At 53.4% G+C, this 26,007-nt stretch overlaps 1 protein-coding gene across 1 annotated transcript; it reads left to right on the top strand.

Moving 5' to 3' along the window:
* Positions 1-1,748: 1,748 nt before the first annotated feature.
* Positions 1,749-24,524, top strand: ARRDC1 (arrestin domain containing 1). Its single transcript, XM_010571141.1, has 8 exons — positions 1,749-1,767; positions 2,230-2,340; positions 16,097-16,147; positions 16,707-16,861; positions 17,365-17,547; positions 17,926-18,102; positions 18,283-18,694; positions 19,658-24,524. The coding sequence occupies exons 1-8, from the start codon at positions 1,749-1,751 to the stop codon at positions 19,720-19,722; spliced, it is 1,173 nt and encodes a 390-aa protein (XP_010569443.1). The 3' UTR covers positions 19,723-24,524.
* The last annotated feature ends 1,483 nt before the right edge of the window (positions 24,525-26,007 follow it).

Genomic DNA, 26,007 nt, shown 5'->3' with positions numbered 1-26,007 from the left:
GAGCTGGTACCAATGTGAGGGTACGCAGGGTGCCACCCTGCTAAAACCGCTCCCTGCTCCTTCTAATGCTAAAACCCCTATGTGTTTTTGGCTCTGGCATCTGGGAAGAGAGAGGATTGGATGTCACCTGGGGGTATGCAGGGGATTCGGTGTGATGGTTTGCTCTGGGATGGGACCTGTGTCTGCTCAGACCAGGTGTGCTGTGTGCCATGGTGTGGGCAGCTCCTGTTGCAGGCCATGCTCTCCTGTTCTTCCCTGCCTTGGAAGTGCCGATGCACATCACAGACACAAACAAGCAAGTTGGTGTGTCGGCCTTGCTGCTGTATTGATGCTTGGTTAATGAGAGTTGTCATCTGGAGCTGCTTATCCTTCGCCCTTGAGTATAAAACAGCACTTCGACTGTAACAGGCTCTGGTGCTCAAAGTCATGATCAGGCTTTGAAGGTATAGCAGGAGATCTGATGGGGGGAGGCTGTTCTTCGTTGTGGGATTAGAGACTTCAAGCCCTGAGGAGCCCCTTCTACGTGAATGCACACCGGTAAGGGGACTGGGGTAAGAACTATGCATTCCCCCTGCAGAGGGGGCTGGATTTGGGTTTCTTTCCACCCTGTCTTGAGTCAGTGTGGAGGACAAGGTCACACTCGCCAGGCAGGTGCTCTGAAGAGCTCTTTGAGGTGGTTGCAAGCAGCATCGCCTGCAGCCTCAGTGTTTGGGTAGGTGGGTAGAGGTGGTGAGATCAGCATGGCTGAGAAGGCTTGTGGAGTGGGGAGGGGGAGAGCTCTTAAGCCTATGCAAATTGGCCACGTGCCTCCCAGGTAAATGCTTCCTGTGAGATGCAGCTTGAATACAGGGGAGCAGATGGGTGAAATGGGAAAGGAGTCTGTCTGGTAGTTCCTGCCACCTTCTTGCCAGCAGAACTATTCACCTGGCAAATCTGGTGAGGGAGTTCTGTGGGATCCATTAAAGCTGTTGCAAAATCTGGTGAGAATCAGGACAGGAGATGTTCAGGTTGAGGTAGCGTGAAGGCCCAGTTTGTGCTGCGATAGGTCTGCCTGTATCCTCCCTGTGTGGGGATAGTGCTGCAGATCATCTCCTGCTGTGCAACAAGGCCACACTGTTGTGTTTGTCTGTCTCAGTGGTCTAGTGTCGACATTGGAGCTTGATTTCAACCTGCTGTGAATTGGCCAAGACTAACTGAAAATGTCTTGCGGGTAGCTCTCCTGAAAGCCACATAGCTCTTCCGAAAGCCATGCTAGAGGGTGAGCTCTGGGGTGACTTTCCCAAGGTAAGGCACAAACATAGCTCAAATTACTCTTTGGGAGGGTCAGATGGCATCTCAGATGCTTCCAGACCTTACTGTGTGGCTTTACTGTGAGCCCTGTGTTTCTAACAGGAAGAGGAAGCCACTCACTTGAAGTGGTGTCTGGCTGCTGAGAAGCAACGTGCTTATCAACGTGGTCAGAGGTCCTGATGTAGGGCAAGTGTTAATGGGCAAAGTGCTTCTGCTGCAATCCTTGGAAGTAGAGATGGACCCCAGGACACGGGAGCAGGCTTCCAGGGACTGGGGATGTCCTGTGAGGGTGGACGGGCTGTAAACTCAAGCAGCAACTGAGCTTGTTCAGGCTGCACTGTAGTGTCCAGCTCTCTGCTGCTCCTGCAAACAGGGCTATACACCTTCTTTAGCTGGCTAACAGGCTTGTGCCAAACAACTCTCTCCTCCCAGGGATGGTGGGATGGATGCTCGGCAGGATGCCTGGCTCCTTATGGGGTGAGAGGCAGCAGAGCCCTCTGCCATTCATCCCTATCTGGACAGGGACGCCTGAGTGTATCGGAGAGCATCGTTGCCACAAAGGCCTCTGCTGTCAGCCTGAGTGCCAAGGCTGATGCACGTATTGGGAGGGGATATTTCTTCATTTGGGAGAAAACTAGAGAGAAGGTTACATCTCAGGGAGCTGAAATCCCTGCTGTTAGGGGCTTTCACAATGCAAGGAGGACTTCAAGGGTGATAACATCTGGGGAGTAGCACTGGGGTAGCAGGGAGTGTGCAATAGCGCTGAGAGTAAGGGGAAAACATGCTTCTGAAATGAAAGCATGACCCGATTTCTTTGTTCCATTTTTCCACCCTGTGTGTGTTTTCATGAGGCATTGCTCCTGCACAAGTCCACATACAGTACCTGAAGCTGAGGTTTTGCTTTCTCCCAGTGCTTACGTGTGTACTTTCTCTCAACAGCCATCAAAGTGAGCTGCGTTGGATCCTGTGGGGTGTCTAACAAGATCAATGACACAGCATGGACCGTGGAGGAGCAATACTTTAACAGCACACTGTCTCTGGCAGACAAAGGTAAGGTCCACAAAGGCACAGTGGAGATCTGTGATTCTGAGGTGGTCCACAGAAATGTATCACCAAGACTTCAGCATCTTCTCGATGTGAAAAACCCCTTCACAGGCTGCCTTGGCCTGTGCACAGAGGATGGGAGCCAATATTAGAGACTACAAGAGCTTAGAAGGAGCTGCGCAGAGAGGCATCCCGAATAGCTGCAGAACTTGGCAGCCACCCTGCAAACACTGCTTGCATCCGAGCTCCTGAAACGGACCTGCCAGCAGTGACTTCTCTGCTGTTTCAAGGCCCTGTGGGTTCACTCTGCTCCACTTCCTATGTGTGTTGTCTATGGTGGTAACAAAACACTGATCAAAGCTGGTCAACAGAAGCCAGTTGCAGGCCGGGAGTAGTTTGCACTGAAAGGGATGTGGAGGTGTCACTTGTCCTCCAAGAGAAATGTTGAGAGCCTGCCAGGCACAGCCTAGGACAGTTACCACCACACCCCCTGCAAGCCAAGATGCCTAGAGATAGCAACGGGTTTGTATTATACTGCAGAGTAAAGTGACACCAGCAGCCTCTGGGGAATCTGGGCTCGAATGAATGCTGTCTTTCTGCTGTTAAATAGGTCAGCCTTACCACAAATAATTCATGCTGTGCCCTGGCTCCTGTTGAAATCAAGATGTGCCAGTATTCACCTGCTGAAGGCAGTGGCTGTAGCAGTAACTGTAATGTGGCAAAAGCCCAGGGTAGCAGGAGCTCAGCCCTCTGATGCTGCTTTAGCTGATAACAGGAAATGGGTAAAACTGAAGTGGCAGTTTCTGCTAGCTCAGCAATTTTTCAAGCAGAGCTTTTAGCATTGAGGGGAGACTGACCTCATCCTTGCAGCAACTGGCAAGAGTGCTGCTTGCTCTCAGGTCCCAGAGAAGGGAGACAGCTGGCTGTCTTGCCTCTTGGCTTGGCTCATAGCCCGGGGGCTGCAGTTGGAGGTAAACTGCCTGGGAGGGCAACGAGAAATGTTCCTGCCTGATTTTGGATGCAACGCTGAGCACAGCCAGCAAGCCCAGCTGTGAATGTCGGGGTAGCAAAATCCCAGTGGCTTTAGAAGGTGCTGCAGGCCATTGAGCTTAGATGAGTTGGGAGCTGGAGGCTGCAAATGACCGTGGACTTCTGGAGAGGTTTAAACCTGCAACTGCACTGAAAAATGCACCTTCCAACTTTTATTTCTAATATTTAATGATTCAAGGGAGAGCTGTGATATTGTGGTCGGTCTGTCCTAGTGAAGCTGAGCAGTAGCAAAAGCCAACCAGGAGATAGGAGTGGAAAGAGGTGGGTGTGCTGTTCATTGGTTTTGCAGCCCCTGGGAGATTTTGATAGCCGCTTTGGCAGTCAGTTCTTGTGAGATTGCCCTTGGGAGCCATCCCCTTGACGACTAGGACCAGTGTGGACTGGGAAGGATGGAAGTAAAATGCGTTGATGACTGCACGCTTTCATGGCTCTGATGTGTCTCCTTTGAAGGCCTGAATTCCAAAGACGGCCAAAATTTGGTTTCCCAGCTCTTAAACTGTTCATGGAAAGCCCTAGTCTTTTGGCACTTCATTTTCTGGGACCCAGACTCTTGTACCTTGCTCAGCGCAGTGCTGCTATCTGTCAACTGCTGGTATTGCAAACTCTGCCAGCCTGAGACTTGAGTGGGCGTCTGGGGCAGGGGCGGCAGGGCTGGGCTGCTCGCTCTGTGATGGAGCCAGTGGCAGAGCTGGCAGGTGCCCAGCTGCGTGCCTGCAGTGTGATGGGGACAAAACAGGCCAGCTGATGTCTTCCAGAGCTACTGCAGCTCCAGGCAAGTGGGCTGAGAAATGGTAGTGCATAACTTGGCAGAGATGTAGTGAACTGAAGGGAAAATCTGTCCTGTAGGACTGTAGAGTCCTGCGCTTGAAAGCTGAGTTCTGTTGTAGTGTCGTTACTGTCCTGTCTTGCAAAGCTACAGTGCAATTACGGGGAAAAGCCTGGTCCCAGCTACCAGCAGTCAGTCTGGAGCAGTGTGCCAGGTAGTTACAGTCACTGACCTGTGCTATTCTGCTTTTTGTGTCAAAGTGGACACAACTGCTGGGAGCTCTCAGCCTCTGGCTCCCAGCTGCAGGGAAGCAGATACGGAGAGGGCGGGCAGTCCCTATGCATAGGATCGCAGCCAAGGGCAGCACTTGTGGGGCATTTGCGCTTTATGTGATTGGTACAAGCTCAGGAGTTATCGTCCTGGACTTGCCGTGTTTGTCCCATGCCCTTCTTCCTGTGCCCCAAGGATGCAGGGGAGCGAGCGATGGAATGTGGGTGGGAGAGGGCAGTGTCGATGCTGCCTTCGGACCTGAGTCCTCCACCAGAGACAGCTTTGAAACTGTCCCTTGCAATTGCTGCGCTGGCCTGTGCGGATATGGAAACAAAAGCCCTGGGGGCTGGCACCGCTCCAGCCTTCGGCGCAGGGAAGCAAGATAACTGTCTGCTCTCGCAGCCTTTACTGTGACATTGATGCATGTCTGGGCTGGCAGAGCAGCGGGGAAGCCAGGCTGCTTCTCTGTGACTCTGCCTCCACGCGTGCCTGTCTCTGCCTGTCTGTCTGCCTCCTTTGATGGGGCCGCTGGCAGGGCGGCATCCTGGCATGGCACAGCCCTGCAGCAAGGCAGCAGCTGCGGTTTGCTGGGGGAGTTATGCAGTGGCCTTTTGGACATGAGCAGCAGGGCAGGGCCTTGGTGCAGACTCAGCCGTGGTGTTTTTAGGCTCCCCAGGAACAGCTCTCAGCTGCCACGGCCTTTCCTGAACAGATCGTGAAGGAGCTTCAGACAGATGGACCCTTGGTGCCAGCTCTGCTCAAAGCAGAGCTGTTCCTTTCCCTGCAACTCTAGCTAAGAGTGTTCAGCAGGGACGGGCTGCTCCGGTGTCTGGCAGAAAAGCGGTTTGAGGTGCAGCTGCCTCTGGGGAGCTGCACACAGTGCTCATGGGTGCTCCCTGGGGTGCCTCCCTCTAGGTCTGACACCCGGCTGGCAGGGGAAACTGAGGCAGTCTTGTGCTCTTGGGACACGGGGCGTTGAGCTGGGCCATGCTCTCCAATGGGTAATGGATGGCAGGAGCCCAGGGTGCGGGTGAGTTAAGGGAGTTGAAGTGTTTCTGAGCGACCCCCAAAGGAGCATGGGGCCAGCCCGGCCACCAGCCTGCACTGCCGGCACACGACTCCTTCCCTGGCCAGTGTTGGACAGCTGCTGGCAAAAAGCAGTGAGCACCGTGAGCAAAGGTTACTGCGGCTGCAGACAAATACTGCAGTGGCGTATGGGACGGTCCTGCCATGTATGTAAAGGTGCATGTATGCCTATTGCTTCAGGTGAGGGCTGGCTGTGCCCACCCTTCCTTCTCACGCCCTGAAAAGCAAACAGCAGGAGGGAGGGCAGGGACCATGGGAGGCCCCGTGGTTCAGGTGGGGGAGCTGCCTTTTTGCAGTGCTGGAAGAGCATCTTATCCACAAAGGAGGATGTCGCCTTCTAGCAGCACAAATGGAAGATGAATGGAGGAATGGGAGGAATTTGCTTCTGCTGCGGAGGATTCTTCTGTTCCTGTGTTCTCCTCCCCTTACAGCAATGCTGTTACCTCTCCTTTTTGAACCTGTGTGTTAAAAAAAACAAAGCAAGGGAGAACAGTATGTCCCTGTGGTACTGGGGGGAGGCAGCAGCCAGGCTGTGCCCTGGGACTGGGCCGGAGAAGGGGGTGATAACAGGCTCCCCGCTGGCATCATCCCTCGCACTCTTGCAGACACTATAGCGTCAGCTTGGGTTGAGGGAGGATCCCAGGTGTCCCCAAGGCCGCACAGCCACTGTGTCTCCATCTTGGCCCTGGTGAGCGGCTTGTGCTCCAGCAGGGTGGTGGCAGTGCTGGCACCTGGGGGACCGTGTGGGGAGGCAGGCTCAGCCTGAAAAACAACCCGCCTCGCTCTCTCCCTTCCCACATCCTGAGCAGTAACTTTGAAAAACAGCGAGCTGTGCTCTTTGAGGGTACGTGGGGGGAAGGGGAGGTTTGTAGAACTATTGAGGCTTGGATTGCCCTTTAAGCATTTGAGAGCAACTCTGCACTTCTCCACCCTCACACCTTTGCATTGAAATAAGTGAGGGGGCAGCTTGTCCTTTGTCAGCTGTTGCTTGTATTACACGTTTTTGGTTTTTTTTTTAAGGGTGTACGTTGTATGAGAAAAGAGGCAGGCCCTGAGATAACCTAGGTACCTGCTTTGCAATGCAAGGCACTTATTGAAGGCACTTGGCCTCATCCTTAATTTCCCATCTTGCCCTGCCTCAGAGCAGCATCCAGGGTGTGGAGGGCTCAGCCTTGCTGCTGGAGCATCTGCAGGTTGGTGACTGGTGTTTTTGCTGCAGAGGACCCTGCTTGTGTCTGTGCTGGTGCAGTGCTTGTCCCCGCTTGAGCAGTGCAGCGTCCATGCTCTGGGAAAGCCTCTCGCTGGGACTGGCCAAGGCCGAGCTGCAAGCTGGAGGCAGCAAGGACCTGTGAGCTGCTGGGGGAGCTGGGGGATTGCGCAGGGTCGGTGCTGTAGCCTTGGTAATAACACACAGGCCAGCGGTTTAATGAACTCGGGCTTTTTACATAAAACCTGCTGTAAAATGCTGAGTGTACCAGCTGGTCTGGAGCCTGTTGCTGCTCTGTTTGCTGGAGGACACAGTGCAGTGCCGGGGAGGTTGCTCAGCCCACATGTGGCTCTTGGGGGAGGCTCATTATTTGCCTCCCAGAAGGGAGGCCAAGGCAGGATTTGCTTTTCCCACTTGGCCTGGGTTTGACTTGGACACTTGCTCCCTGGTGGTGTTTTTTCTTGGCTTCTCTTTTTGCAAAGAAATGCAATAGGGCTGGGAGGAACCTTGCAAGTGGGGGGTTGTTGGGTTTCTCTAGGTGTCCACAGTGCAGAAGATCAAGTATACCAGTTGCAGTGAGTACAAAATAGCACTGCTTGTACCCGCTGCTCTCAGACAGAGAGATGCTTCTCTTGATCCAATATAATGGAGTAATTCAGCTCTGTGGAGGCCTCCTGCTCTCTCCCCCTCCCCTGCTGCAGTTCTGGCCTTATTCAGCCAGAGAGGAGCAGGTCCATTGTGTGCCTGTACTCACATGGGGCTGTTCTCTTTGAACACCCTGCATCTCTGCACACACAGCTCTTGCCCTGCGGATGGTTTGTGCCTGCAAAGGTAGACTTTTGGTTTTTTCATTCCCTTTAAATCCTACTTGTACCTGAGCTGAACCCATGTAGGGAGCTGGCTGTAATTTCCAGCTGACCTTACTTTTGGCAGCTTGTTAGTTATCTAGAAGGCGCTGCAGGGAATTCCTGGCTGCTCCATGTGCTTCCTCTGCTGGCAGATTTCTTGCACAAAGTGCTAAAAAGGGGCAGCTGTGCATCACCTCTTCCCTGGGGTGGTTCTCTGCCGGCCTGGCACCACACCTTCACGGCCAACAGTTGGCACAGGATGATGATCTTGTCTTCCAACTGAATTTAAAAAGCTTAGTGACCTGACTAAGCAGGTATTGAGAGACTTAGGTCTCTTGTTCTGTGCTCAGAAATCACTGTGCAAGCAGGAGGTAGCGAAGCAGCGGGTGATGCTCCTGGACAGCCCCTGGCCAGGTGAGAGCAGGAGGGTGCCTGTGGGCAGCAGTGAGCCATTGAGGATGTGCTGGTGACAGCTCCTGGCCACACTGTGCTGCTGGGTTCAGGAGCCGTAACTGCAGGTTCAGCCCAGGAAAACCACATGGAAGGAGCTGCAATTGCCTTGGGTCACAGCAGCTTCCTCAGCACTTCCCAATTTCTTGCCTCAATAGATCACTGTTAATCCTCAGAGTTTTTTTGCAGCATTGCCATACCACCAGATCCTGCTAATTCATTGAAAATGTCACTGAAAACTGCTGACACAGAGATTTGTGAGCGGTGGAGCCCTAGCCTCAGTGCTGGGCTTTCTGGTGTGTTTTCTTCCTCTCTCTATACCTTCTGTGTTACAGAAAGGTTTATCTTGGCAGCATTAACCATATCAGAGCACTGGAAGTTGTTCCTGCTGTGTTTGTGTGCATGCAAATCTGGTGTGAGTGAGTTGCTGCTTTGAAGGGGAGCTTGGAGCCTGCTGGGGACTGTGCTCCCTTGCTGCTGTACGGCAGCTCTGCTTGGCTGAAGTGCTGCTTGGTAGCAGGAGAGTTCTCATTCGAGCAAAACTAAGCTGAGCTAAATGCCAAGTTGTTCCGCAGCAGGTCTGTCTGTGCATGCTGGCAGGTCACTCCTCTGGCTGTTGCCTACTCCCTCTGAGGCACCTGTGTCTGCTGCAGGGATGGCACGAGCAAATGTGTGCATTTACCCTCATTTGCTGCAGTTTGTAATCCCATGTATTAGCTTAATCCACCAGAGACTGAGTGGGGAGTCCTCAAGCTGCAGTGGTCCAGCATTGCCTGGAGTGCCCTGGCGCTGACAAAATTAATGTTTCCCACCTGACATCTCTCATACAGCCTCCTGTGAGCTAGAAGAGCTCTGACCTTCTTGCTTGCATCTAATATTCCATTTTCTGGGCTGCAAAGGTGGACGAGGAGAGACAGAGGAAGGCAGGGGTGAGCAAGGGTGCTGGCTGTCAGGACTGCAGTGAGAGTGACAGTTCTCTCAGTAGCTGGGGAATTGGTATCCTGTAGCACAGCACAGAGGCAGGGCTGCCTGTTTCTCTACCTGAAAGTGCAAAACACGAACCTGCTGCTTTCCTGCTCTCTGCCTGGAGAGCCTCGAGAGGAGACTACCCAAGCAGCATCAGCAGCACTGGTATCAGTCTAACTCGGCACCTTTGGAGGAACTCGCCTTCCCCAGGGGAGAGGGAGGGCTGATTTTAGGCAGCAGGAAGACTATATTGCTACAAGCAATGGCAGGGGAACCAGCAGGCACCAGGTACTTTTTTGTACTACATGATTTGGCCAGCACGGTTAATGCATCACTCGCTAAGTAGCCAGAGAGAAACTGCCATATGGCCCGGCCTGCTGTTCGTCTACTAGAAGAACCAAAAAATATGTGTACTCCAAAGGTGCAGCTTGTTCCCGCTCTAGTATCCGGGTGTGCAGCAGGAGGGAGCAGAGCCACTGCCATCTGCTTGGCAGGTACTGGCCAGGAGAGCCTGAGGTTGGGGCAGGAGCCCTGTTTCGGCCGCTCCCCAGATCCTGCATCTGGGGTGCAGGGACAACTTCCAGGCTCCTCGTTGTGGCTACGGAGCAAATAGCATCCTCCTCTTCAGGGGATGGAGGGAGCGATACACAGAATATTCATCTTTTTTGCCCTAATCTAGCCATGGATGAAGCCTGGCAAGGCAGAGGTGTGTTGTACTGCGCAGTGCGGTTGCCTGGCCCTGCAGCCTGCTGTGTGCTGAGATGTCTGGGCTGCCTCTCCCAACTCACCAGAGCGTGAGATTTCACAGAGGTGAGTAATAAGGCTTGACTGAGTCTGTCGTGTTTGTGCCTCAGTGACCAAGGCATCTCCCAACCCTCTTCTGGCTTTTCTCCAATGCCTTCCCCCACTGGCACCAACCTGGAGGTCCTGGCTTTGTTGTGGTGGCAGTCAGCCTGGTGGAGAGATGGCTGTGACCGCCTGTGGCTTCCAGCTCCCCAGGGATGGAGACACTGGGGCTGGGGGAGCCAACCTGGGAGGAGGCAGTTGGCAGATGTTCCTTCCTGCGGTGGCATTGGTTTGAACGTGCAGCCCAGGCAGATCTGGCCCCACCGGTACTGTAAGACTGGCCTGTTTGCATGGGCCACTGACTGAGAAAGCTGCAGAACAGCCCTGGGAAGCCCAGGCGGCACGCAGCAGGTAGGGCTCAGTGTCCTTGTTCGTGTGTGGCTGGTTCCTCCTGAACCCCAGCCCTGCCCTGCTCTCATGCTGTAGCAGAGGCTGCCAGAGGACCTTTCCCAGCCCTCAGCTGGCTGCTGGCAGGGCAGGGTGTGGGCAGGCAGCTTCCCCTCCGTCTCAGAGGGATGATGGCTTTGAAGGACTGGTGACTTCCTCTGGCTGCTGGCTCCGCCTGGGCAGGGGTCTGGCGGCACCAGCCAGGGAAGCTGCACTGCTCAGGAGAGTCCAAACCCTTTCAGCACCTGAGCTGTGGCAGAGTAAGCTCCACTTGGATCATTTGTTTAACAGTGTAAATACAGACGTGTGGTCATTTCACCCACATACGGTTACGATGGTGTCATGTTTTCCCATGCGGTTGTGCAGCGGCATGCTGGTTTGCAGTGAGTGTGGGGAAACCTTTGTGGATCAAAGCAGAGCTGTCTGTGGGGAGAGGACGGTGCATCCAGCGGCTGGGAGGGCTCAGGGGCATGGTCGGCTCAAGCTTTGCACGGGAACCCCATACAACCCTGGGGAAAACCCATTAATTTCTGTCCCTCTCCTGCACTTCAGTATGACCACAGATGCCCCGAGTGCTGTGGGATGGTGCTGCAGCACCAAGGTCTGTTGTGTCATGCAGGGATGGGCTCAGGACTGTGCCCCCTGTCGCTGGTGATGCTCTGCAGGCTCTGATCACACAGGGGAGCCCCACCTGGGCCTGCCTGCGTCACCAGGTTACCTCCTCAGGGACCTGGCAGAGGACTCCGCGTCAGCCCTCTGGATCAACGTGTTTTCTTTCTGCACTTGATGAGTCCTCCCAGGCCTCCTCCCTGTCGGCTGGTACGAGTGAATAACCCCCCATCCCAGTGTGGAGCGGAGGGGAGCGGTTGAGCTGTGAATGGGAGAGTCCATTTGCTTCCAGACAAATTTCAACTGGATTCAGGGAAATCTCCAAGGTCACTCTCTGCTTTGCACTGTAAGATGGCTATTCTGCACTGTTCGCATGTTGTTGCTGCTCCTGCTGTCTGGGTTTGTTTTTTTTCCAGGCTGTCTGGGGCAGCAGCTCCTTTCCCTCCAGGAATTTTTAGGGAGGATGTTTCCAAAGGCTGTGCGGGGGCAGCTGATCTCTGCTGGCTCAGCTCCCACTAGGAGGAAAGGCTGCTGCAGGTATGGCCCCACAGCAGAACCCTGCTAATCCAGCTGCCTCTGCTGCCTAATGACTTTCTCAAGGTATTTTTAGCTGCGTGTAAACTTCAGGAAAAGCTTTTTTGTGGCCGAGTACACTGTGGCCTTTGTTCAGACTGCTGGGAATGGGGAGGTAATGGCTTGGTGCAGCTGCAGTGGCTTGCATAGCCCTTTCCCCTTGCAGTGTGTTTGCAAGCTGCTCAGGAGCATTGCAGCCTGCTGCGTGGGGTTGTCGGAGACCCCTTGAGCAATGCTGAAATCCTGCTGACCTACTCTTGCCTGTGCACAGTCTGCAGCTTGCTTTGGCAAAGCTTCTGGTTCAGGAGCAGCTCGGAAAGGAGCTTTCAGAAAGGGCTGCTCCTCCTGGGTTTCTGCACGTTGGGGTGGCTGTCAGAGGAAACCATCTTGCCTCTGCCTGCTGCCAACGACTGTCTCTGTTGCAGTCAACTTGCAAGTGCAATTAGTGCACTAAATGTCTTGGATCTTTACTTGAAGCTCTCAGGGTTGGTGGGACAGGGGCAATGAGTGGCTTCCCATGAGCTTTGTGTCCCCTTTGCTGCTTGGATGCTGGAGTTGCACAGCAGATGCAGCTGGGCAGGTGGAACAGCTCTGCATGCTGTGTACGATGCTGCATCTTCCCTGCAGTGATCTGGGGATCTATCCAAGGCATGTGTGTGGCTAGCGGGGCACATGTTGCCCTGTCCTGCCATCGTGGTGGCTGTGTGGGATGGGTGAGCACTGAAAGTGTCTCTCGGAGGGAGCTGAGGTGGCTTTTGCTGCTCTTTTCTATGTGAGAGGTACCTGGGTGTTGGCGCAAGATGAGACTGTGCCCTGCCCCTGCTCATGGGGTGGCTGGGACAAGGGAAGTTGCAGATTTTCCCCTTTATAGCAAAACTTGTCAGCATTTGGAAATGGAAGCTCAGCCTTTAGGAGCAGAGTTGCCAGCTGGAGAATTTAAAAGTAGTTGCCACCTCCCTTCCCACTGTAAGGGGGGCTTTGCTCAGGACTTGCCAACTTTCCACCTGCCAAAGGCACCAGACACGTGGCAAAAGACCAAAATGGCTTTGTAATCCCAGGCAAGCTGGACATGGAGCCTCCACTGTGTTCGTGCCAGAGGAGCTTCTACCAGGAGAGGCAAGCAGGAGCCTGGGGAGCAACTCAGTGTGTGGTTACTGCTAAATATCTGCCTCTCCTCCTGCCTGCAGCAGGGGGCAGGCAGGACCTGAGCTTGCCTGTGGTCTCTGCTGCCTCGTTGCTCTGCCAGGCGCTCTGGATCGTGCTCATGCTTTCACAGGAGTCTTCCGTCTTTGTCAGGATCATCTGTTTTTCTTCATCTTATTTTTATTTACCCATGTCTCTGAAATAGTTCTGGCACTGAACTCCAACACCACTTCTGCTTTCCGTGCCAGCGGGCTTCGTGAAATGCCCACTCCGGGCTGCCGAGGGTGCGTGCAGCCGGGATTGGGGGTCCCCAGCCAGATGCAGGGCTGAGGGTGCTGCTGCCTGTCATAGCCCCTCCACCAGCAACCTGCCCAAACAGCTTCTGTGTTTGCAGTAAGGGCAAGAAATGCAGGTGTTCAGCTGGAAGATGGGGCTCTGTGAGCAGCCAGCTGTTCATTAGCTGTGCTAGCAAATGAAGCTGCGTGCGGTGGCATCTGCACCTGTGGGTAGGACCTGGGTGCTTGGTCCAGCCTGCTGGAAAATTCCCTGTACATGGCGGATCTCAGGGCTGGCTTAAAGATGCTTCTCTCCCTTTGGGGGAAGGACAGTGTGGGCTGGAAGGAGCAAGTCTGAAGACAAGAGCCACTGCTAATTGCCTGCAGCATCTCTCTGCTTAACGGAGTGGAGAATAGAGCTCGCTGCATTTCCCTGGCTTCCTGCTCGGTGCAGGGCTGAGGTCTGGGCTCTCCTGGCTGTGAGCCAAGCACTGCCGCGATGCCCTTGGCCCGTGTGAGCTGCAACGGGGCACGACTTCAGTCTGAGGTAGCTGGTCTTGGAAGTCATCACTGTGAAGGGCAGGAACGGCCCTTTCCAGCCCTCGTGGGCAGCTTGTTGCAGGCAGGAGCTGCAGGAGGGATTTGCAGGCTGCTCCCTGCCCCAGGTGGGGTCACAGCAAGTCTGAGTACGCTGTGAGCCAACATAGGTCAGGTCTCTGGGCGCTTGGGCTTGGTCTGAGCTATCAGGGTGGTGTACGCCGACCTGTGGGCAGTTCTCATCTGGTGACTTACTGGGAGGCGGGACTGCCCATGTGGAAACTGCATCAGTGCCACCAAGTCATGCCATGGCTCTGACAGCCGAATGACATCCTCTGCGAGTGATGCTGGCCATGTGCATTGCTGGGAGAGTGTATTGCCTTGCTTGGTGCTGCTGTTGGGACCAACCTTCAGGACCCCTGGTTTTCTGCAGGGGGTAGAAACTATGAACATGAAGTGCTCACAGGTTCACTTCCAGCCTGGCTTCCTGTTGGTGCACGTGAACTGGGCAGGAGCTTGACCGAAATGACTTATTGGATCATGCTGCCTGTAATGCAGAGGAGAGACTTGCACTTTGTGGAGTCTGTGAGCTCTTCCTGAGAGTCCTGGAAAGGTTGTGAAGTTTCATGCTTCTAGTGGGAGACTTGAAATCACTGCCTGCCTGTTCATCTGGGGCTCTGCAGGTCAGACAGCTGGAAAGTCTCCAGGTCTTGGTGCAAACTCAGTGGCCACTACCCTCTGGGACTCCCATCTCCCTTCCTTCTGCATTGCAGTAACAGGATTTGCTCCCTCTCCCTTTCAGATGGAGCAAGTCCCCTTACTGCAATGCAGAAGCCGCATGGGAGAGTTGATGTATTACAGTTCATCAATTTGCTTTCCAAAAGTAAGGATAATGGGTATAAGATCAACATTGAATGGTGCCCAATAAAAGGCAGAAAACCTTAGAGCAGCAAACAAGCACTGGGTTAGTTGAGTCGTTCATATTAACCAGGCTTTACCCTGTAACCAACAAGCAAAGGCACCTGCTACATCTCAAGCTACTGCCACTAACCGAGTGAGGCTTCCCAAGAAGGGAATAGGAGAAGCTGCCCGACATGTACCTGTTTCTGTCCCAGCTCTGCAAGGCATCAGGCCTGGCAGCGAAGGCAGTGACTGGCTTTGTGCCTCCACCTGGTGACAAGACCGGGTGTTGCATTTTAGCCTACATATTTCGGTTTTATTTGGGGGACGGGGAGGGAAATCACCGGGGAGGTGTTCTGGGTGGGGTGATGGGAATGAGCAAATCTTGCTACTCTTTTTAAGGACAAAGTGTATAAATAGACACCTCTTAGTTTTCCCCTGGCTTGCCTTTGTAGTGATATGTTATGGGATGTTTGTCATATTTATTCTGCCTGCCTTTGCACTGCAGGCGGGATGCACGCTAACTGGGGTGTCCTTAGGTCCCTGTGGGGTGGCTGAGCGAGCGGAGGGGCAGAGGTGCAGTTTTCCATAACGTGAAGGGTGCACCGAGTCAAACGCCAACCTCCCCTGCCTCCTAACTGGATCACAGTGTTAGTGGGGGGGATTTACCCTTCTCTCTTCCCCACCTCCCCCTGTCACGTAATCCACTTAATCCTCTGACAATAGGACTCTATTACTGTCAGCTCTGCGGAGCCAATATTGCTAACGGGCAAGCTGTCTTCTCCGTCTTGCATCAACAAAAGAACTAGCCAAATCTAGAGTCTTCGTAACTTCAGCAATGATCCTACAAAGCAGAATAAACACAGCTTGATTTAATAGGTATACAGGTCTCCTCTTAGCACTGCCACTTTAAAAACAAAACCTCTCATGTTTACACGTATTTAACAAATGTGGATTAACTTTACTGCTTTTCTTACTGAAGGCAACTTTGGGAGCTGCCTGTTTTACTGGATCACACTGCGGGTCCAGTTCAGCCGTCGTGCTGCCCTGGGAGGGAATCCGGAATCTGGGTGGGAGTGCCGGAGGGTGGATAGGGTTGGGGAGTCTCTGTAGCTGTTGTTTTAGCTGTGTGTTCAGTCTTGGCTCTGGTCTGTGCCCTCAAGGCCACTGATGCAGAGCGGGATATGGCTGAAGAAAACCAGTGTTGAGGTTTTAACGTTGTGGAAATCTTTTCCTCAGCTCCTGTTGTCTAAGCAGCTAGGCTGAGGTATTGCAGGTCCCTTCTTGGCACCAGGGGGTAGATTTAGGCCTGGGAGATGGACCTCTGGTTCTAGCTCCTGAACACTGTGCAGTCTGCGTGGAGCTTGGTGTGTGGCTAAGGCTATAGTGGCTTGATGCCCACTAGACCTTACCATCCTCAGACAGTGCCTGTGCTTTCTTGCCTTCCCTGACTGGCTGTAGCCTACTTGAGGAAAGATAAACACACAGCATCCCTTCTCCATGCCCTGTGTCAGTAGTCTGGGGCTAACCACTTGCTATGGCACTGGGATCCCTTAAACCCTGCCCCAAACTGCCTTATTTCCAGGGTATCTTAACATAGAACCAGTCATGGGGAATGGAGACATTGCCTGGCTCAAGAAGAGGTGGGTGGCAGCAGATGTTCCTGTTGACTCAAGCACTGCTCATTGGATCTGGAGTTGTCCAGTGGGCTGGCTGTAGGCAGCTGAACAAGTTGTGTGATGTTCCCCAGGTGGTAGCCTCCATCTCCAGAAGATCATGCTCCCTAGAAGATCACACCATTCCAAGGCAATGGCCTGTCCCACTTACCTTTTACTCTTGTTTCCTGCAGGGGTCCTGACAGCTGGAGAGCACAACTTCCCCTTCCAGTTCCTGCTGCCAGGTATGATGCAGATAAATGGCTAAAGGCACTTCCATGTAAACCTTGGCTTTTGCAGCCTGTCAACCTGTGCTGAGCAGGGCTTGGGCTGGATGGCAGAGGCAGGCTGGCATCTTGGCCCGGAGACGCTCTAGGGAGTGTAAGGTCAGCCACAGACAGCAGAGGAGCTTAGACAAGCAGGTACTTTCTGCGTTGGTGCAAAGCCAGGTCTGAAATGTTGCTGATGCCTCTCCAGGCATGATCCTGTGAGCTCTCTGGGCATGCGCAAGGGTCCTGGCCTGTGACTAGGCAGTTGTCCTGCACACAGTGTGCTCAGAGAGAAGATCTCTGCTCTTGCACCTGTGGCTGCAGAGGATCCCTTCTGTAAGGAGCTGGCAGCAAGGTCTCAAGTGACCTAAGTGTTCAGCCCCAGGTCTTTTTTGGGGGAATCCCCATGTGTTCTATCTCTCAGGTGCTTGCAGAACTCCTCAGGTAAAGAGGAAAGCTGTTTAAAGGGATTATACTTCCAGTTCAGAAACACTTGGCCTGACTCAGCCTTATGATCATTTTCTTTCTCTTCCAGCCTCTGCTCCTACATCGTTTGAAGGCCCTTTTGGCAAGGTCCTCCATCAGGTGAAAGCTGTGATAGACACACCTCGCTTCTCCAAGGACTACAAGTGCAACAAGATCTTCTACATTCTCTGCCCTCTCAACTTGAACGACATCCCTGACATTGAGGTAAGAGCAAGGAGCAGTGTGGCTGGGAAGTGCCAAGGCTTCAGCACTTGTCCTTGTCCTGCATGCTGTCTGGGGAATAATTGTGTGGTTGGACAACTCTCTGACTGCATGCCCTGACTGTGCAAGAGCAGGACAAGGACTCCTGATCTGTCCTGCCTTGCCATCAGTCGCTGTTCCAAGTGATTTTTGACTCTTCTGCATGTTGCTTTGAAAGACGTAGGTGAATTTTCAGCATGTAGAGAGAGGTGTTGGCCAATACCACCAGGTGCTTGTAGAGACCTGGATTTGGGGAACTTGCTTTGGAGGGAAGAGCAACTAATAGGACAGCAAAACTGGGGGGATAGAGAAGTGAGACCTGTTGTCTGGGTAGTGCTGTGTTGCTGGTTCTTTGCATCCTCTTAGACCAGATATTTCTACTTGCTTGTTTTGAATCTCTTGAGTGTTTTTCTGGAGGCTCTCTGACTCTCTTGAGCGAACCTCTCTGTCTCTCCGCTGTCCTGCAGCAGCCCAACACTATGTCAATCACCAAGAAGTTCAACTACAAGCTTGTGAAAAGTGGCAACATTATCTTGACTGCCACCTCGGATCTGAAAGGTTACATCGTGGGGCAAGCAATCCAGCTCCGCACGGACATAGAGAACAAATCGGGCCGGGACACTGGGGCTGTCGTAGCCAGTCTGCTCCAGGTAAGCATCCAAAAGGGTGATTCTTCGGCTTGTATTGGTACTCGATCCCCCTGAGGCCTCTGTGAAACTGGGGCAGTTCTCACCATTGTGTATCTCGCTGTGTGTGGCTGGGAGATGGTAGCAAAGAGTCCAGACCTCTGGCTAATGCTGTTTCTCTCTACCTTCCTGGGGAAAGAGGTAGTAGAACTTGTTTTGCTTATACCAACTCAGTCTATCATATCATAGTGGGTATTTCTGCTCTGTAATATGCACGTTAGGTTTGTGCTTGTGCTTCTTTGACAAAGCAGTTGGATGGTTTTGTGTCCTGACTTATGTTTGTGGGAGACAGAAGACCACCTGCAATCTTTCTGCTAGCTGTATTTTCCTCTGTCTGTACAGAAAGTGGCTTATAAATCCAAGCGCTGGATTTATGACCTGAGGACCATTGCGGAGGTGGAAGGCTCAGGAGTGAAAGCCTGGAAACATGCAGAATGGAAGGAGCAGATCCTCGTTCCGGCACTGCCCCAGTCTATTCTGCAGGGCTGTAGCCTCATACATATTGACTACTACATCCAGGTGAGTACCTTGATGCTCTTGGGGAGCAGCAGTGGGCTGTGCTGCAAATTCTATGCTCCCTTCTGGGAGCTCAATTGCCAAACTCTGTAGCTGTGTGGTGCGGGTGGCCCTCGCATCAGGTGAACCTTCCCAGTGCAATGTATAATGAAGAGGATGCCACTATTTTTCCTTCTCTTCCAGGTTTCCCTCAAGTCGCCAGAGGTTTCAGTTACTCTCCCCATTTATATTGGTAACATTGCTGTGAACAGGGTGCCTCTGAGCCCCTCCCAGTCCATCCAGCACATACCGTCTGCAGTGGTACCCAGTGCCCCCCCGGAGGAAGAGGAGGCTGCCAGTGGTTATCATCCGATGGACAATGTCTCGATCCCCACCAAAAGCCATTCCCAGCAGCAGCCATTTAGCTATGCCCCAGGACTGAGCTTCCAGGAGATAAGGGTGGACTCGGAGCAGACAGGCTCCCCAAACCATCCAACGCTCTGCCTGTCGACAGGAGCCACTGTCCCTTACTATGCTGAGGGGAACGTGGTGCCCGTCCCCACGGCCAGCTCTCTCATTTTGCCTCCGGAGTACAGCACGTGGGGCTACCCATACGGTGAGCAGCCCCTTCCCGAGATCTAAACGGGCTGGCAGTGTGGTGGTAGTTTCCTAACACAAGAGTCTCTTCACTAGCTGTGAATTGGGTGGGAGTATGGGGATGTTAGCCTGCCAGGGGCTGTTTCAGAGGGGATCATGAGATCTCTCTGCTTGCTTTAGCCTCCAGAGGAATCCCCTCTTACAGCTGTAAAAGCCGGCTGTCCATTCCCACGTCTACACCCGTGCCTGCCCTGGGCTCGTCATGAGAGGATCTCCCTGTTCTTAATGAGCTTTCAGCCTCCCACTGATAGAAAAACTTCTTGGCTTGTAGTGAGGCTGGTGGGAGCAGAGCCAGGGAAATGATGTAACTGAAATCTTCTGTCTGACTTGGAGTGGGCCTGCAGCTGGTCTGAAGATACAGGCTGTGGGGGTGGGAGCTGAGAGACTGTCCAGGGTGGAAAAGCTTGGGGAAATCCCAGCCTGCTGGATTCCTGGGGCCATGCTTGTCTCAGGCGGCTGAGGTGGCAGAGACCAGCGGTGTCCCTTAGCACAGACAGACTGTTAGCATGGTCCTACCCAAATAAACCCGTTTGTTAGCACTGGGGTAACGAGACACTTGATGTGTTGCTTCAGCCCTGGCTGGGACACATGGAGCACAAGTCACCTGTGATCTGGAGGTATTGGAGTACATGAGAATGCTTGTGAAAGAAGGAGAACAGAACAGGACTTCGAGGTGCTGATTTTAACCCCTGTAGGCATCAGGACAGGGGTGGGACTGGCTGGCTCAAATTCTGTGTGTGCACACACGAACCCCATATATTTCAGCGGGGCAGGTTATAGGGTCCTGGAGAGAGAGTGCCTGCATGCATGATGCGTACACGTTGGCAGTTTGCTTTACTCTGCACCAAGTTACATAGACTGGGGTGAAGGGAACCTCCCAAACACCCACCATAACTGCTCTTGCTCTTTCTTTCCCCCGCAGAGGCGCCTCCATCCTATGAGCAGAGCTGCAGCAGTGCCAACTCCAGCATCAGCAACGGCAACTAGCCTCCCCTGCTTTGAGTCCCGCTGGCGCTGCCCACCCCCAGGCGCCACGGTTCACCTGCCTACTGCAAAGTCTGGTACAGCACAAGGCGTCTTTTTATCTCTCTGGCTGCTTGGTGGGGTAAATGGCACATCCCAGCCTGGGCTTTTTAAGTCTCTTTCTAGGTGTGGGGAGAAAACAAAAAGGGCAGCCAGAGCAGCTTGCATGTGTGTGTAGGAGAGGTCTGAGAAACTGAACTGTCTCCTTCTGCTGCACCGAGTGCTGGAGAACCGGTTTTGCCCCAGGGATGCCCTCTGCAGCAGCCTGTGTTTAAAGTACTGTAGTCAACACTAACTGCTTTACTATCAAAGCACCTGCGATGCCTTATCTGAAATGCTCCTGACTTGGCATGTCTCCACTGTAGGTGAAGGCTGGGCTGTGTGGACATTTTCTTCTCTTTTAGGGGCCATGTGCTCTCCAGAAATGGTTTTGACAGCCCTTCCTCCTTGTTCTCATAGGTCCTAAGGGTAGCTGAAACAGGAGGTTTCTTGGAGTAAGCAGGTTTGGAAGGTCAGGGACTCTTAAAAAGCCAAAAGCACAAGCCCTCGCTATACTTGTGTTGTGGGGTGAGTGACCGGCAGCCTTCGGTCCTCTTGCAGTGGGCTGCACCACTGCCTGCATGCAGTGAGAGGAGAGCAGGCTCTGGCAGCAAGGAGCTTGCTGGGGCACTTGCTCATAACCCAAGAGGCCCTGATGAGCTGTGGAGGGAGAGCCTGGTGTTACCATGGGGTGCCCACCAGCCAGCTTCTGGCCTTTTTCAGCAAGGGTGACTTTTCTCTGAAAAGCCCTGTAGGAGAGAGTCCATCCTTGCTTGCTGCTAGACTGCAGCACCCAGGATGAACAGCGCTAGTCAGTCTGCAAGTGGGGGGGACCAGATCCCCCGTGTCCCATCTCCCACCCCTGCAGGGTGCTCTCTCCATCTCAGCTGCCACTGCCTTCGGCAGGCCAGAATTACATGACAATCAAGTTACAAAAGTCTGTCCGATGCTACCTCTGAGTCTGCCCAAGGACCTTGTCCATGGAAGCCCTTCCTTCTGGGATGACACTCCCTCGAGGCTCAGCCTGGGGTCTCCTGCAGGAGCAGTCAATGCTGCCAAGCCAGTGTGCAAGGGTGCTTGGCCTGGGGACTGTTATCTCTGTGAGCTGGTACTGGTTTACCGCTTGTCTCCTGAGCCGCCTCTCGAGCCACAGCAGGATGTGAAAATGAGTGAATGGGAACACAAAGTGCTACACCTCATTTGCAGCCTCCGCTGGACCTGGCAGGTCGGGGGAAGAAGCTGGTGGATGTAAAACAACACTTTTCTTTTGCGCTTTTCCCCCCTACTTGTTTAGCTTTTTTAGTATTGACTGCCCAAGCTGAGGAAACCACAAACCAGATACTTAAGAGCCGCTGGCATCCAGCCACAGCTGAAACTGTGGACTGCAGAACTTTGGCACCTCTGAGAATTGGTCTCCATGCTGCCTCATGCTGGGCAGGCAATATTTAACAAACTTGTTAGGAGCACTACAGCCTCTGCCTCCTCATTTTAGCCTGCCTCTGCACACCCCTGGCAGGCAGCTAGGGACATACCCTGCTTTGCACTCTTTCTTTGCAAATGCTTTTTATCTTATTTTATTTTTTTTTAAGTGTTGAACTGCTTTAATTATAGTGTAGAGAAGGTGCCATTCTGAGCAGTGCTGGCACAACATGCACCAATGTTGATAGAATGATTGTCATTGTTCCTGAATATATATATATATGAGATGAAGTTTTGTTTTTAATGATTGAATTCAGAAATACAAATTTTAATGCTGTATTTAATAAATTATTCTAAGAGAAATGCTGTGCTTTTTTATCCATTTCTGATGCTTATCCATGTGCCTGTTCATGCCAAATCCAGGAATGCACTTTGCTGACTTCTTACAAAATGAAGCAAGTTTTTTGCTCTCACCAGGAAGGATGGTGACTTCTGCCAAGGCAGCTCGGGGGCAACAAGCATGGTGCAGCCTGACTGTGGTGCTGGGCTCATAGTTCCAGATGGTTGGAGGGAGTTTGGCACCGTGTGGGCTCAGGTCTGGAGAGAGCAGCCACTGCACTGCTGCTTCCCTGGCCCTGGGTCCCAAAGCCATGGTTTGTCCAAGTGGCCCATGGGTCTTGGGCAGTGCTCTCTGCTGTCTGACTGGAGAGGTGGGCTGGTGGGGAGGAAGGGGAGAGTGGAATCTCCCTTCAGGAGAACAGAGATGGAACAGCCAAGGTCTGGCTGGAAGGGCTGGAGACCACCAGCCCATGCCCTCTCCTAAAGAGCCATTTGGAATAAACTTACTTAAAATGGAAGAAGGCTCCTCCCCACACCCACAGTTTGGTGATACCATGTCTGAAGCATGTAGGTGTTGCCTAAATGTTGTCATTGTGAGTAGCCTTAGGTGTGATCTGTGTCTCAGACACGAGGATCCTTCTTCACCCTCTGCTCAACTTATGCTTCTGTCCAGCTTTTATTATTCAAGACTCTCTCCTTTGTCTGGTGGTCTGTGCCTGCCATGAAAAGTATCCTTGATATGCAGCAGGTCAAAGGCAGGTGCTTGTTTGTTCGTAACAGTATGTCTCTTCCCCAATGCTCTTCCTCCCAGTTAGTTGAACCTGCTTTGCCTGGCTCAGCCTGTAGCTCCTGTGGCCTTCCTTGCTGTTGGCAGTACCTATCCCTTCTTTCAGCCCTCAACCCAAATCCCTTCCACACCTCTGGAAAAATTCCTACGAGCCATCAATCCTTCTGGAAGTGCTGGGTTGGGCTACAGGCTCCTAACCCAGCTGGGGTCTGGGAGAGGCAGCCTGGGCTGGGACTGGATTCCCGGTTCCTTGTTCTCCATCCCTGAAGCTGAGCTGCTGGTGACGTGTCCAGCTCATGTTCCTTGGCTGGAAAACTGGAATGCTGTTTGGTTACTGTGGCCAGAGCCCCTGGGATGCCCTTCTATACCCCCAGCCAGTGTCTGTCCTCCTCGTTTAAACTTTATAGCTGGGAATGCACTGTTAATGGTGGAGGCTGTGGAGAGGAGAGGCCAGCTGCATCTCACACAGTTCCTGTGTTCTGCCCTGTGTCTCTGCAAGTGCTCCTGTGCACCTGAGCTTGCTCTCCCAGATTGTATTTGCTAGAGACTGGTCCTTCACCTCTTGCTGTACGTGGTGTCCCCTTTGCAAAGCAAGGAGCAAACGGGCACACTCTTCTTCATTGGTGAGGAGTGTCCATCTCCGCTGGCTGCTGTGGAGGGAGCAGGAACGAGCTGGAGCTAGACCTCATGGTAGTCCTTGTTCTTTTGGATGCTAGGGCTGGGCACACACAGGTCCTGCAGAGAGAGGCCTCGCTCAGACCTGTGAGGCAGCACCAGACAGGATGCAGCAGGACATCACCCTAAGTTTGTCTCTGAGCAACCTCACTGTTGTGCAAGCAGACAGAAATAACTGGCAAAGCACTGTGGTTTTCAACGTTCCTGCCCAGCTTTGCCTGTTCCCCAGTGCTGCGGCAGGGAATTGAAGCCTGACACAAAGAGCCTTGTTCATGATTCACAGACCCCTTTGAAACGGTCCAGGACTGCAGGATGGAGAAGTTAGTCCAGCTCTTCTTAAACCTACCCACAGTTGTAGCCTCAGGGTGCTATGGCAGCAAGGTCCTCAGGGTATACGAGTACTTTGGATGAGCACGATGGGGCTAAAACCAATGTTTGGGTCTGAGTATGGTCCCCTCTGGAGAGGGCAAGTGGACAATCCCTCTGTCCTCTGACTCGCTGCTGTCTCTTCTCTGCAGCAGCCTCTCTGGCTTCAACCTCTTTAAGTCCTGGGGAGCTCCTGTAGGCCCCGAGTTACCCCTCTCTCCTCTTTCTGAACTCTGGAATAAAGAGGAAAAAAGCCCATTTTTTCCAAACTCAGCTCTGGGTAAAAAACTTCAGTGCACAGGAATTCATTCAAATTCCTGGCTCAAATTTTTTACGCAATTGGTTTTGGTTTTGTTTAAAATGGGGAGGGGAAGTGGTGGAGCGTGAGTGAAGCTTGTGAACTAATTGTTTCCAAACTCAGCAATCAATGGAAAATACCAAAATTATCTTCCGTTTTTTTTTTTCCCTGCTGCTGCTTTTTTGTCCTTCATGGCTTTGTCCTTGTCCCACTCTCCACATGTGCCACCTCCATATTTTTGGCTTTTTCCGTGTTGTGTCCTGCTAAACTCTGCTTTGGCACCTGTTGTCCCACTGCCTGCAGGAGATGGGGAAAGAGGAGACAGGGGATGCAAAGGCTCTTCTTTTTGTTGGATGGTGATTCTTTTTTAGTTTTCCACTGAACTTCCAGTAGTTTTGTAAAAGTTAAGTATTTTCTCCTAGGAAGTTTTCCTGTTGAGCCAGCACAAGAGAGGAGATAAAGGGTGTTCTGGGGTCCATTGGGTTTTTATGCTGTATTTTAAAATATTTCCAACTATCTGCAACAGGAATGTCCCATCCTTCCTCCCCAAGAGAGGCTGGTGGGGTAAAGCCCTCAAAACTTGTGCCCTTTCTTGTACCAATACTCGTGGCTGTAATTCTTTATTCCTGTGGTTCTCTTTACAGATTTTGGGGTTTTATACAACAACATTTATGATGGCTCTGTTCAACCTAAGACTTCTGTGCAATTTATTACTGGGTTTTAAAATGTAAACTATCAGTTTTACATGTTTACCACGGCTTCTGGGGAGTATTTTTGTCCTGGGTTTTAAACCACCAAATGTAGAGAACTGAAAAACGTAAATAAAGATCTCCTTTTTTAAGATCACGTGTGCTTTTGCTCGGGGTAAATGTGTGATGAGCACCGTCTGTGCGCCGAGACCTGCTGGGACGGCCTGGCAGAGCCGGTGAGAAGTGGCTCCTGGCTTTCAGAGGAGGCATCCGCGTCTACAGCTGAAGCTCAAAAGCCGATTTCTAGCTCTTACACGCTAAAGCAAAGCCACGTCTCCTCCAACGTAGTGGGGGCACCGTTGGGGCGGGAAAACACAGGCGGGGTGATCTAAACTGTCCCTTGCTCCCACGATGGAGAAAGGTCCAGCTGGAAGGACTCGGACTCCCAGCCGGAGGAAGCACTGGGCCGGTGGGGTTGTTCTCTTCCTGCCGGCAGGAATCCCAGGATGTGGAGGTCCGTCCCTGCTCGCCCCGCACGGTGCGGGAGAGGGCGATGTCAGCCCGGCTGGAGGGCCGGAGCGGGAGCCGCCATGGCGGAGCTGTTCGCTGGCCCCACGCTGCCTGGGGCTGAGCCCCTGCCCCGGGCTCCGCAGCTCCTCTCTGGGGCTCGCAGCAGCTGCTTCAGGAAAATGGGGAGTTCATGGCAAAACAGAGCTCGTCCTCGCCCCTCTCGCGTTAAGTAGCACGTGAGGCTACACCGGTGGAGCCGCAGGGTTCGAGGCGGGATGAGAGCCATGGCACGCGACCGTGGGCTGCGAGAGCTCTACGGGTTCCCGGTTATTCCTGCTTCTTGCGGGAGCCTCTGCCCTTCCTGATGGCCCAGGGAGGTTTGTCCCAGTGGCTGCAGCGTCCCCGGCTCCAGCTGGGAAAGATGGAGCCCCAGCAAATGGAAGGGGAGAAGTGCCACCAGACCCAGGGGCCTGATCGGCCGTCCTGCCCTACCACCCTCCCTCTCGCCCCCGTCCCAAAGGCGCGAGGGCCCCTGCGGGTGCTGGGACCTGGGCGCGTGGTGGTTTGTAGGAGCAGGGATGAAGGCGGGCGATTCCCTCCTTCCCGTCCTCCCACGTCAAGTTGAGCATCCCCAGTGCAGGATGGTGATGATGTTCCAGGGCGACGCTGGCCCTCGCTGGAGCCGAGGCTTTCCTGACGCGCCGTTTCGAGGTGCTGGTGGTTTTAGTTTGTGCGGGGAACGGTCACTCCATCCTGGGGGGTTGCCAAGGGGGAAGGACACCCGTCGCTTGCCAGCACCATCCTCAGCTGTCTCAGCTCCTTCCCCGGCCTGAGGCAGGGAGCCATGGGACCCCCGGGGTCCCCACACAGCGGCAGGCACCGGAGGGGCCACGGTGGGGGCTCCGCGGGGATGCTGCCTTGGTCCTGCCGGAGCTGCCAGTGCAGAGTGGGGTTCTCCGGGGGCTTAATTAATTAGCTGCTGCTAAACTGGGGTAGAGGCTGCTCTGATGGGATGAAGCAGGCCGGGGGGCGAGGTGGTGGCCGGGCCGGGCAGGGCCTCCCCCGGCGGCGGCGGGTCCCGCCTCAGGCCCGGGGACTCTTATTTTGACCGCGGCGCGGCCGGGCGG

Source organism: Haliaeetus leucocephalus, unplaced genomic scaffold (genome assembly GCF_000737465.1).
Source record: "Haliaeetus leucocephalus isolate CR32 unplaced genomic scaffold, Haliaeetus_leucocephalus-4.0 Scaffold306, whole genome shotgun sequence".
Lineage (NCBI taxonomy): Eukaryota > Metazoa > Chordata > Aves > Accipitriformes > Accipitridae > Haliaeetus > Haliaeetus leucocephalus.
This window is presented reverse-complemented; position numbering and strand designations above follow the sequence as displayed.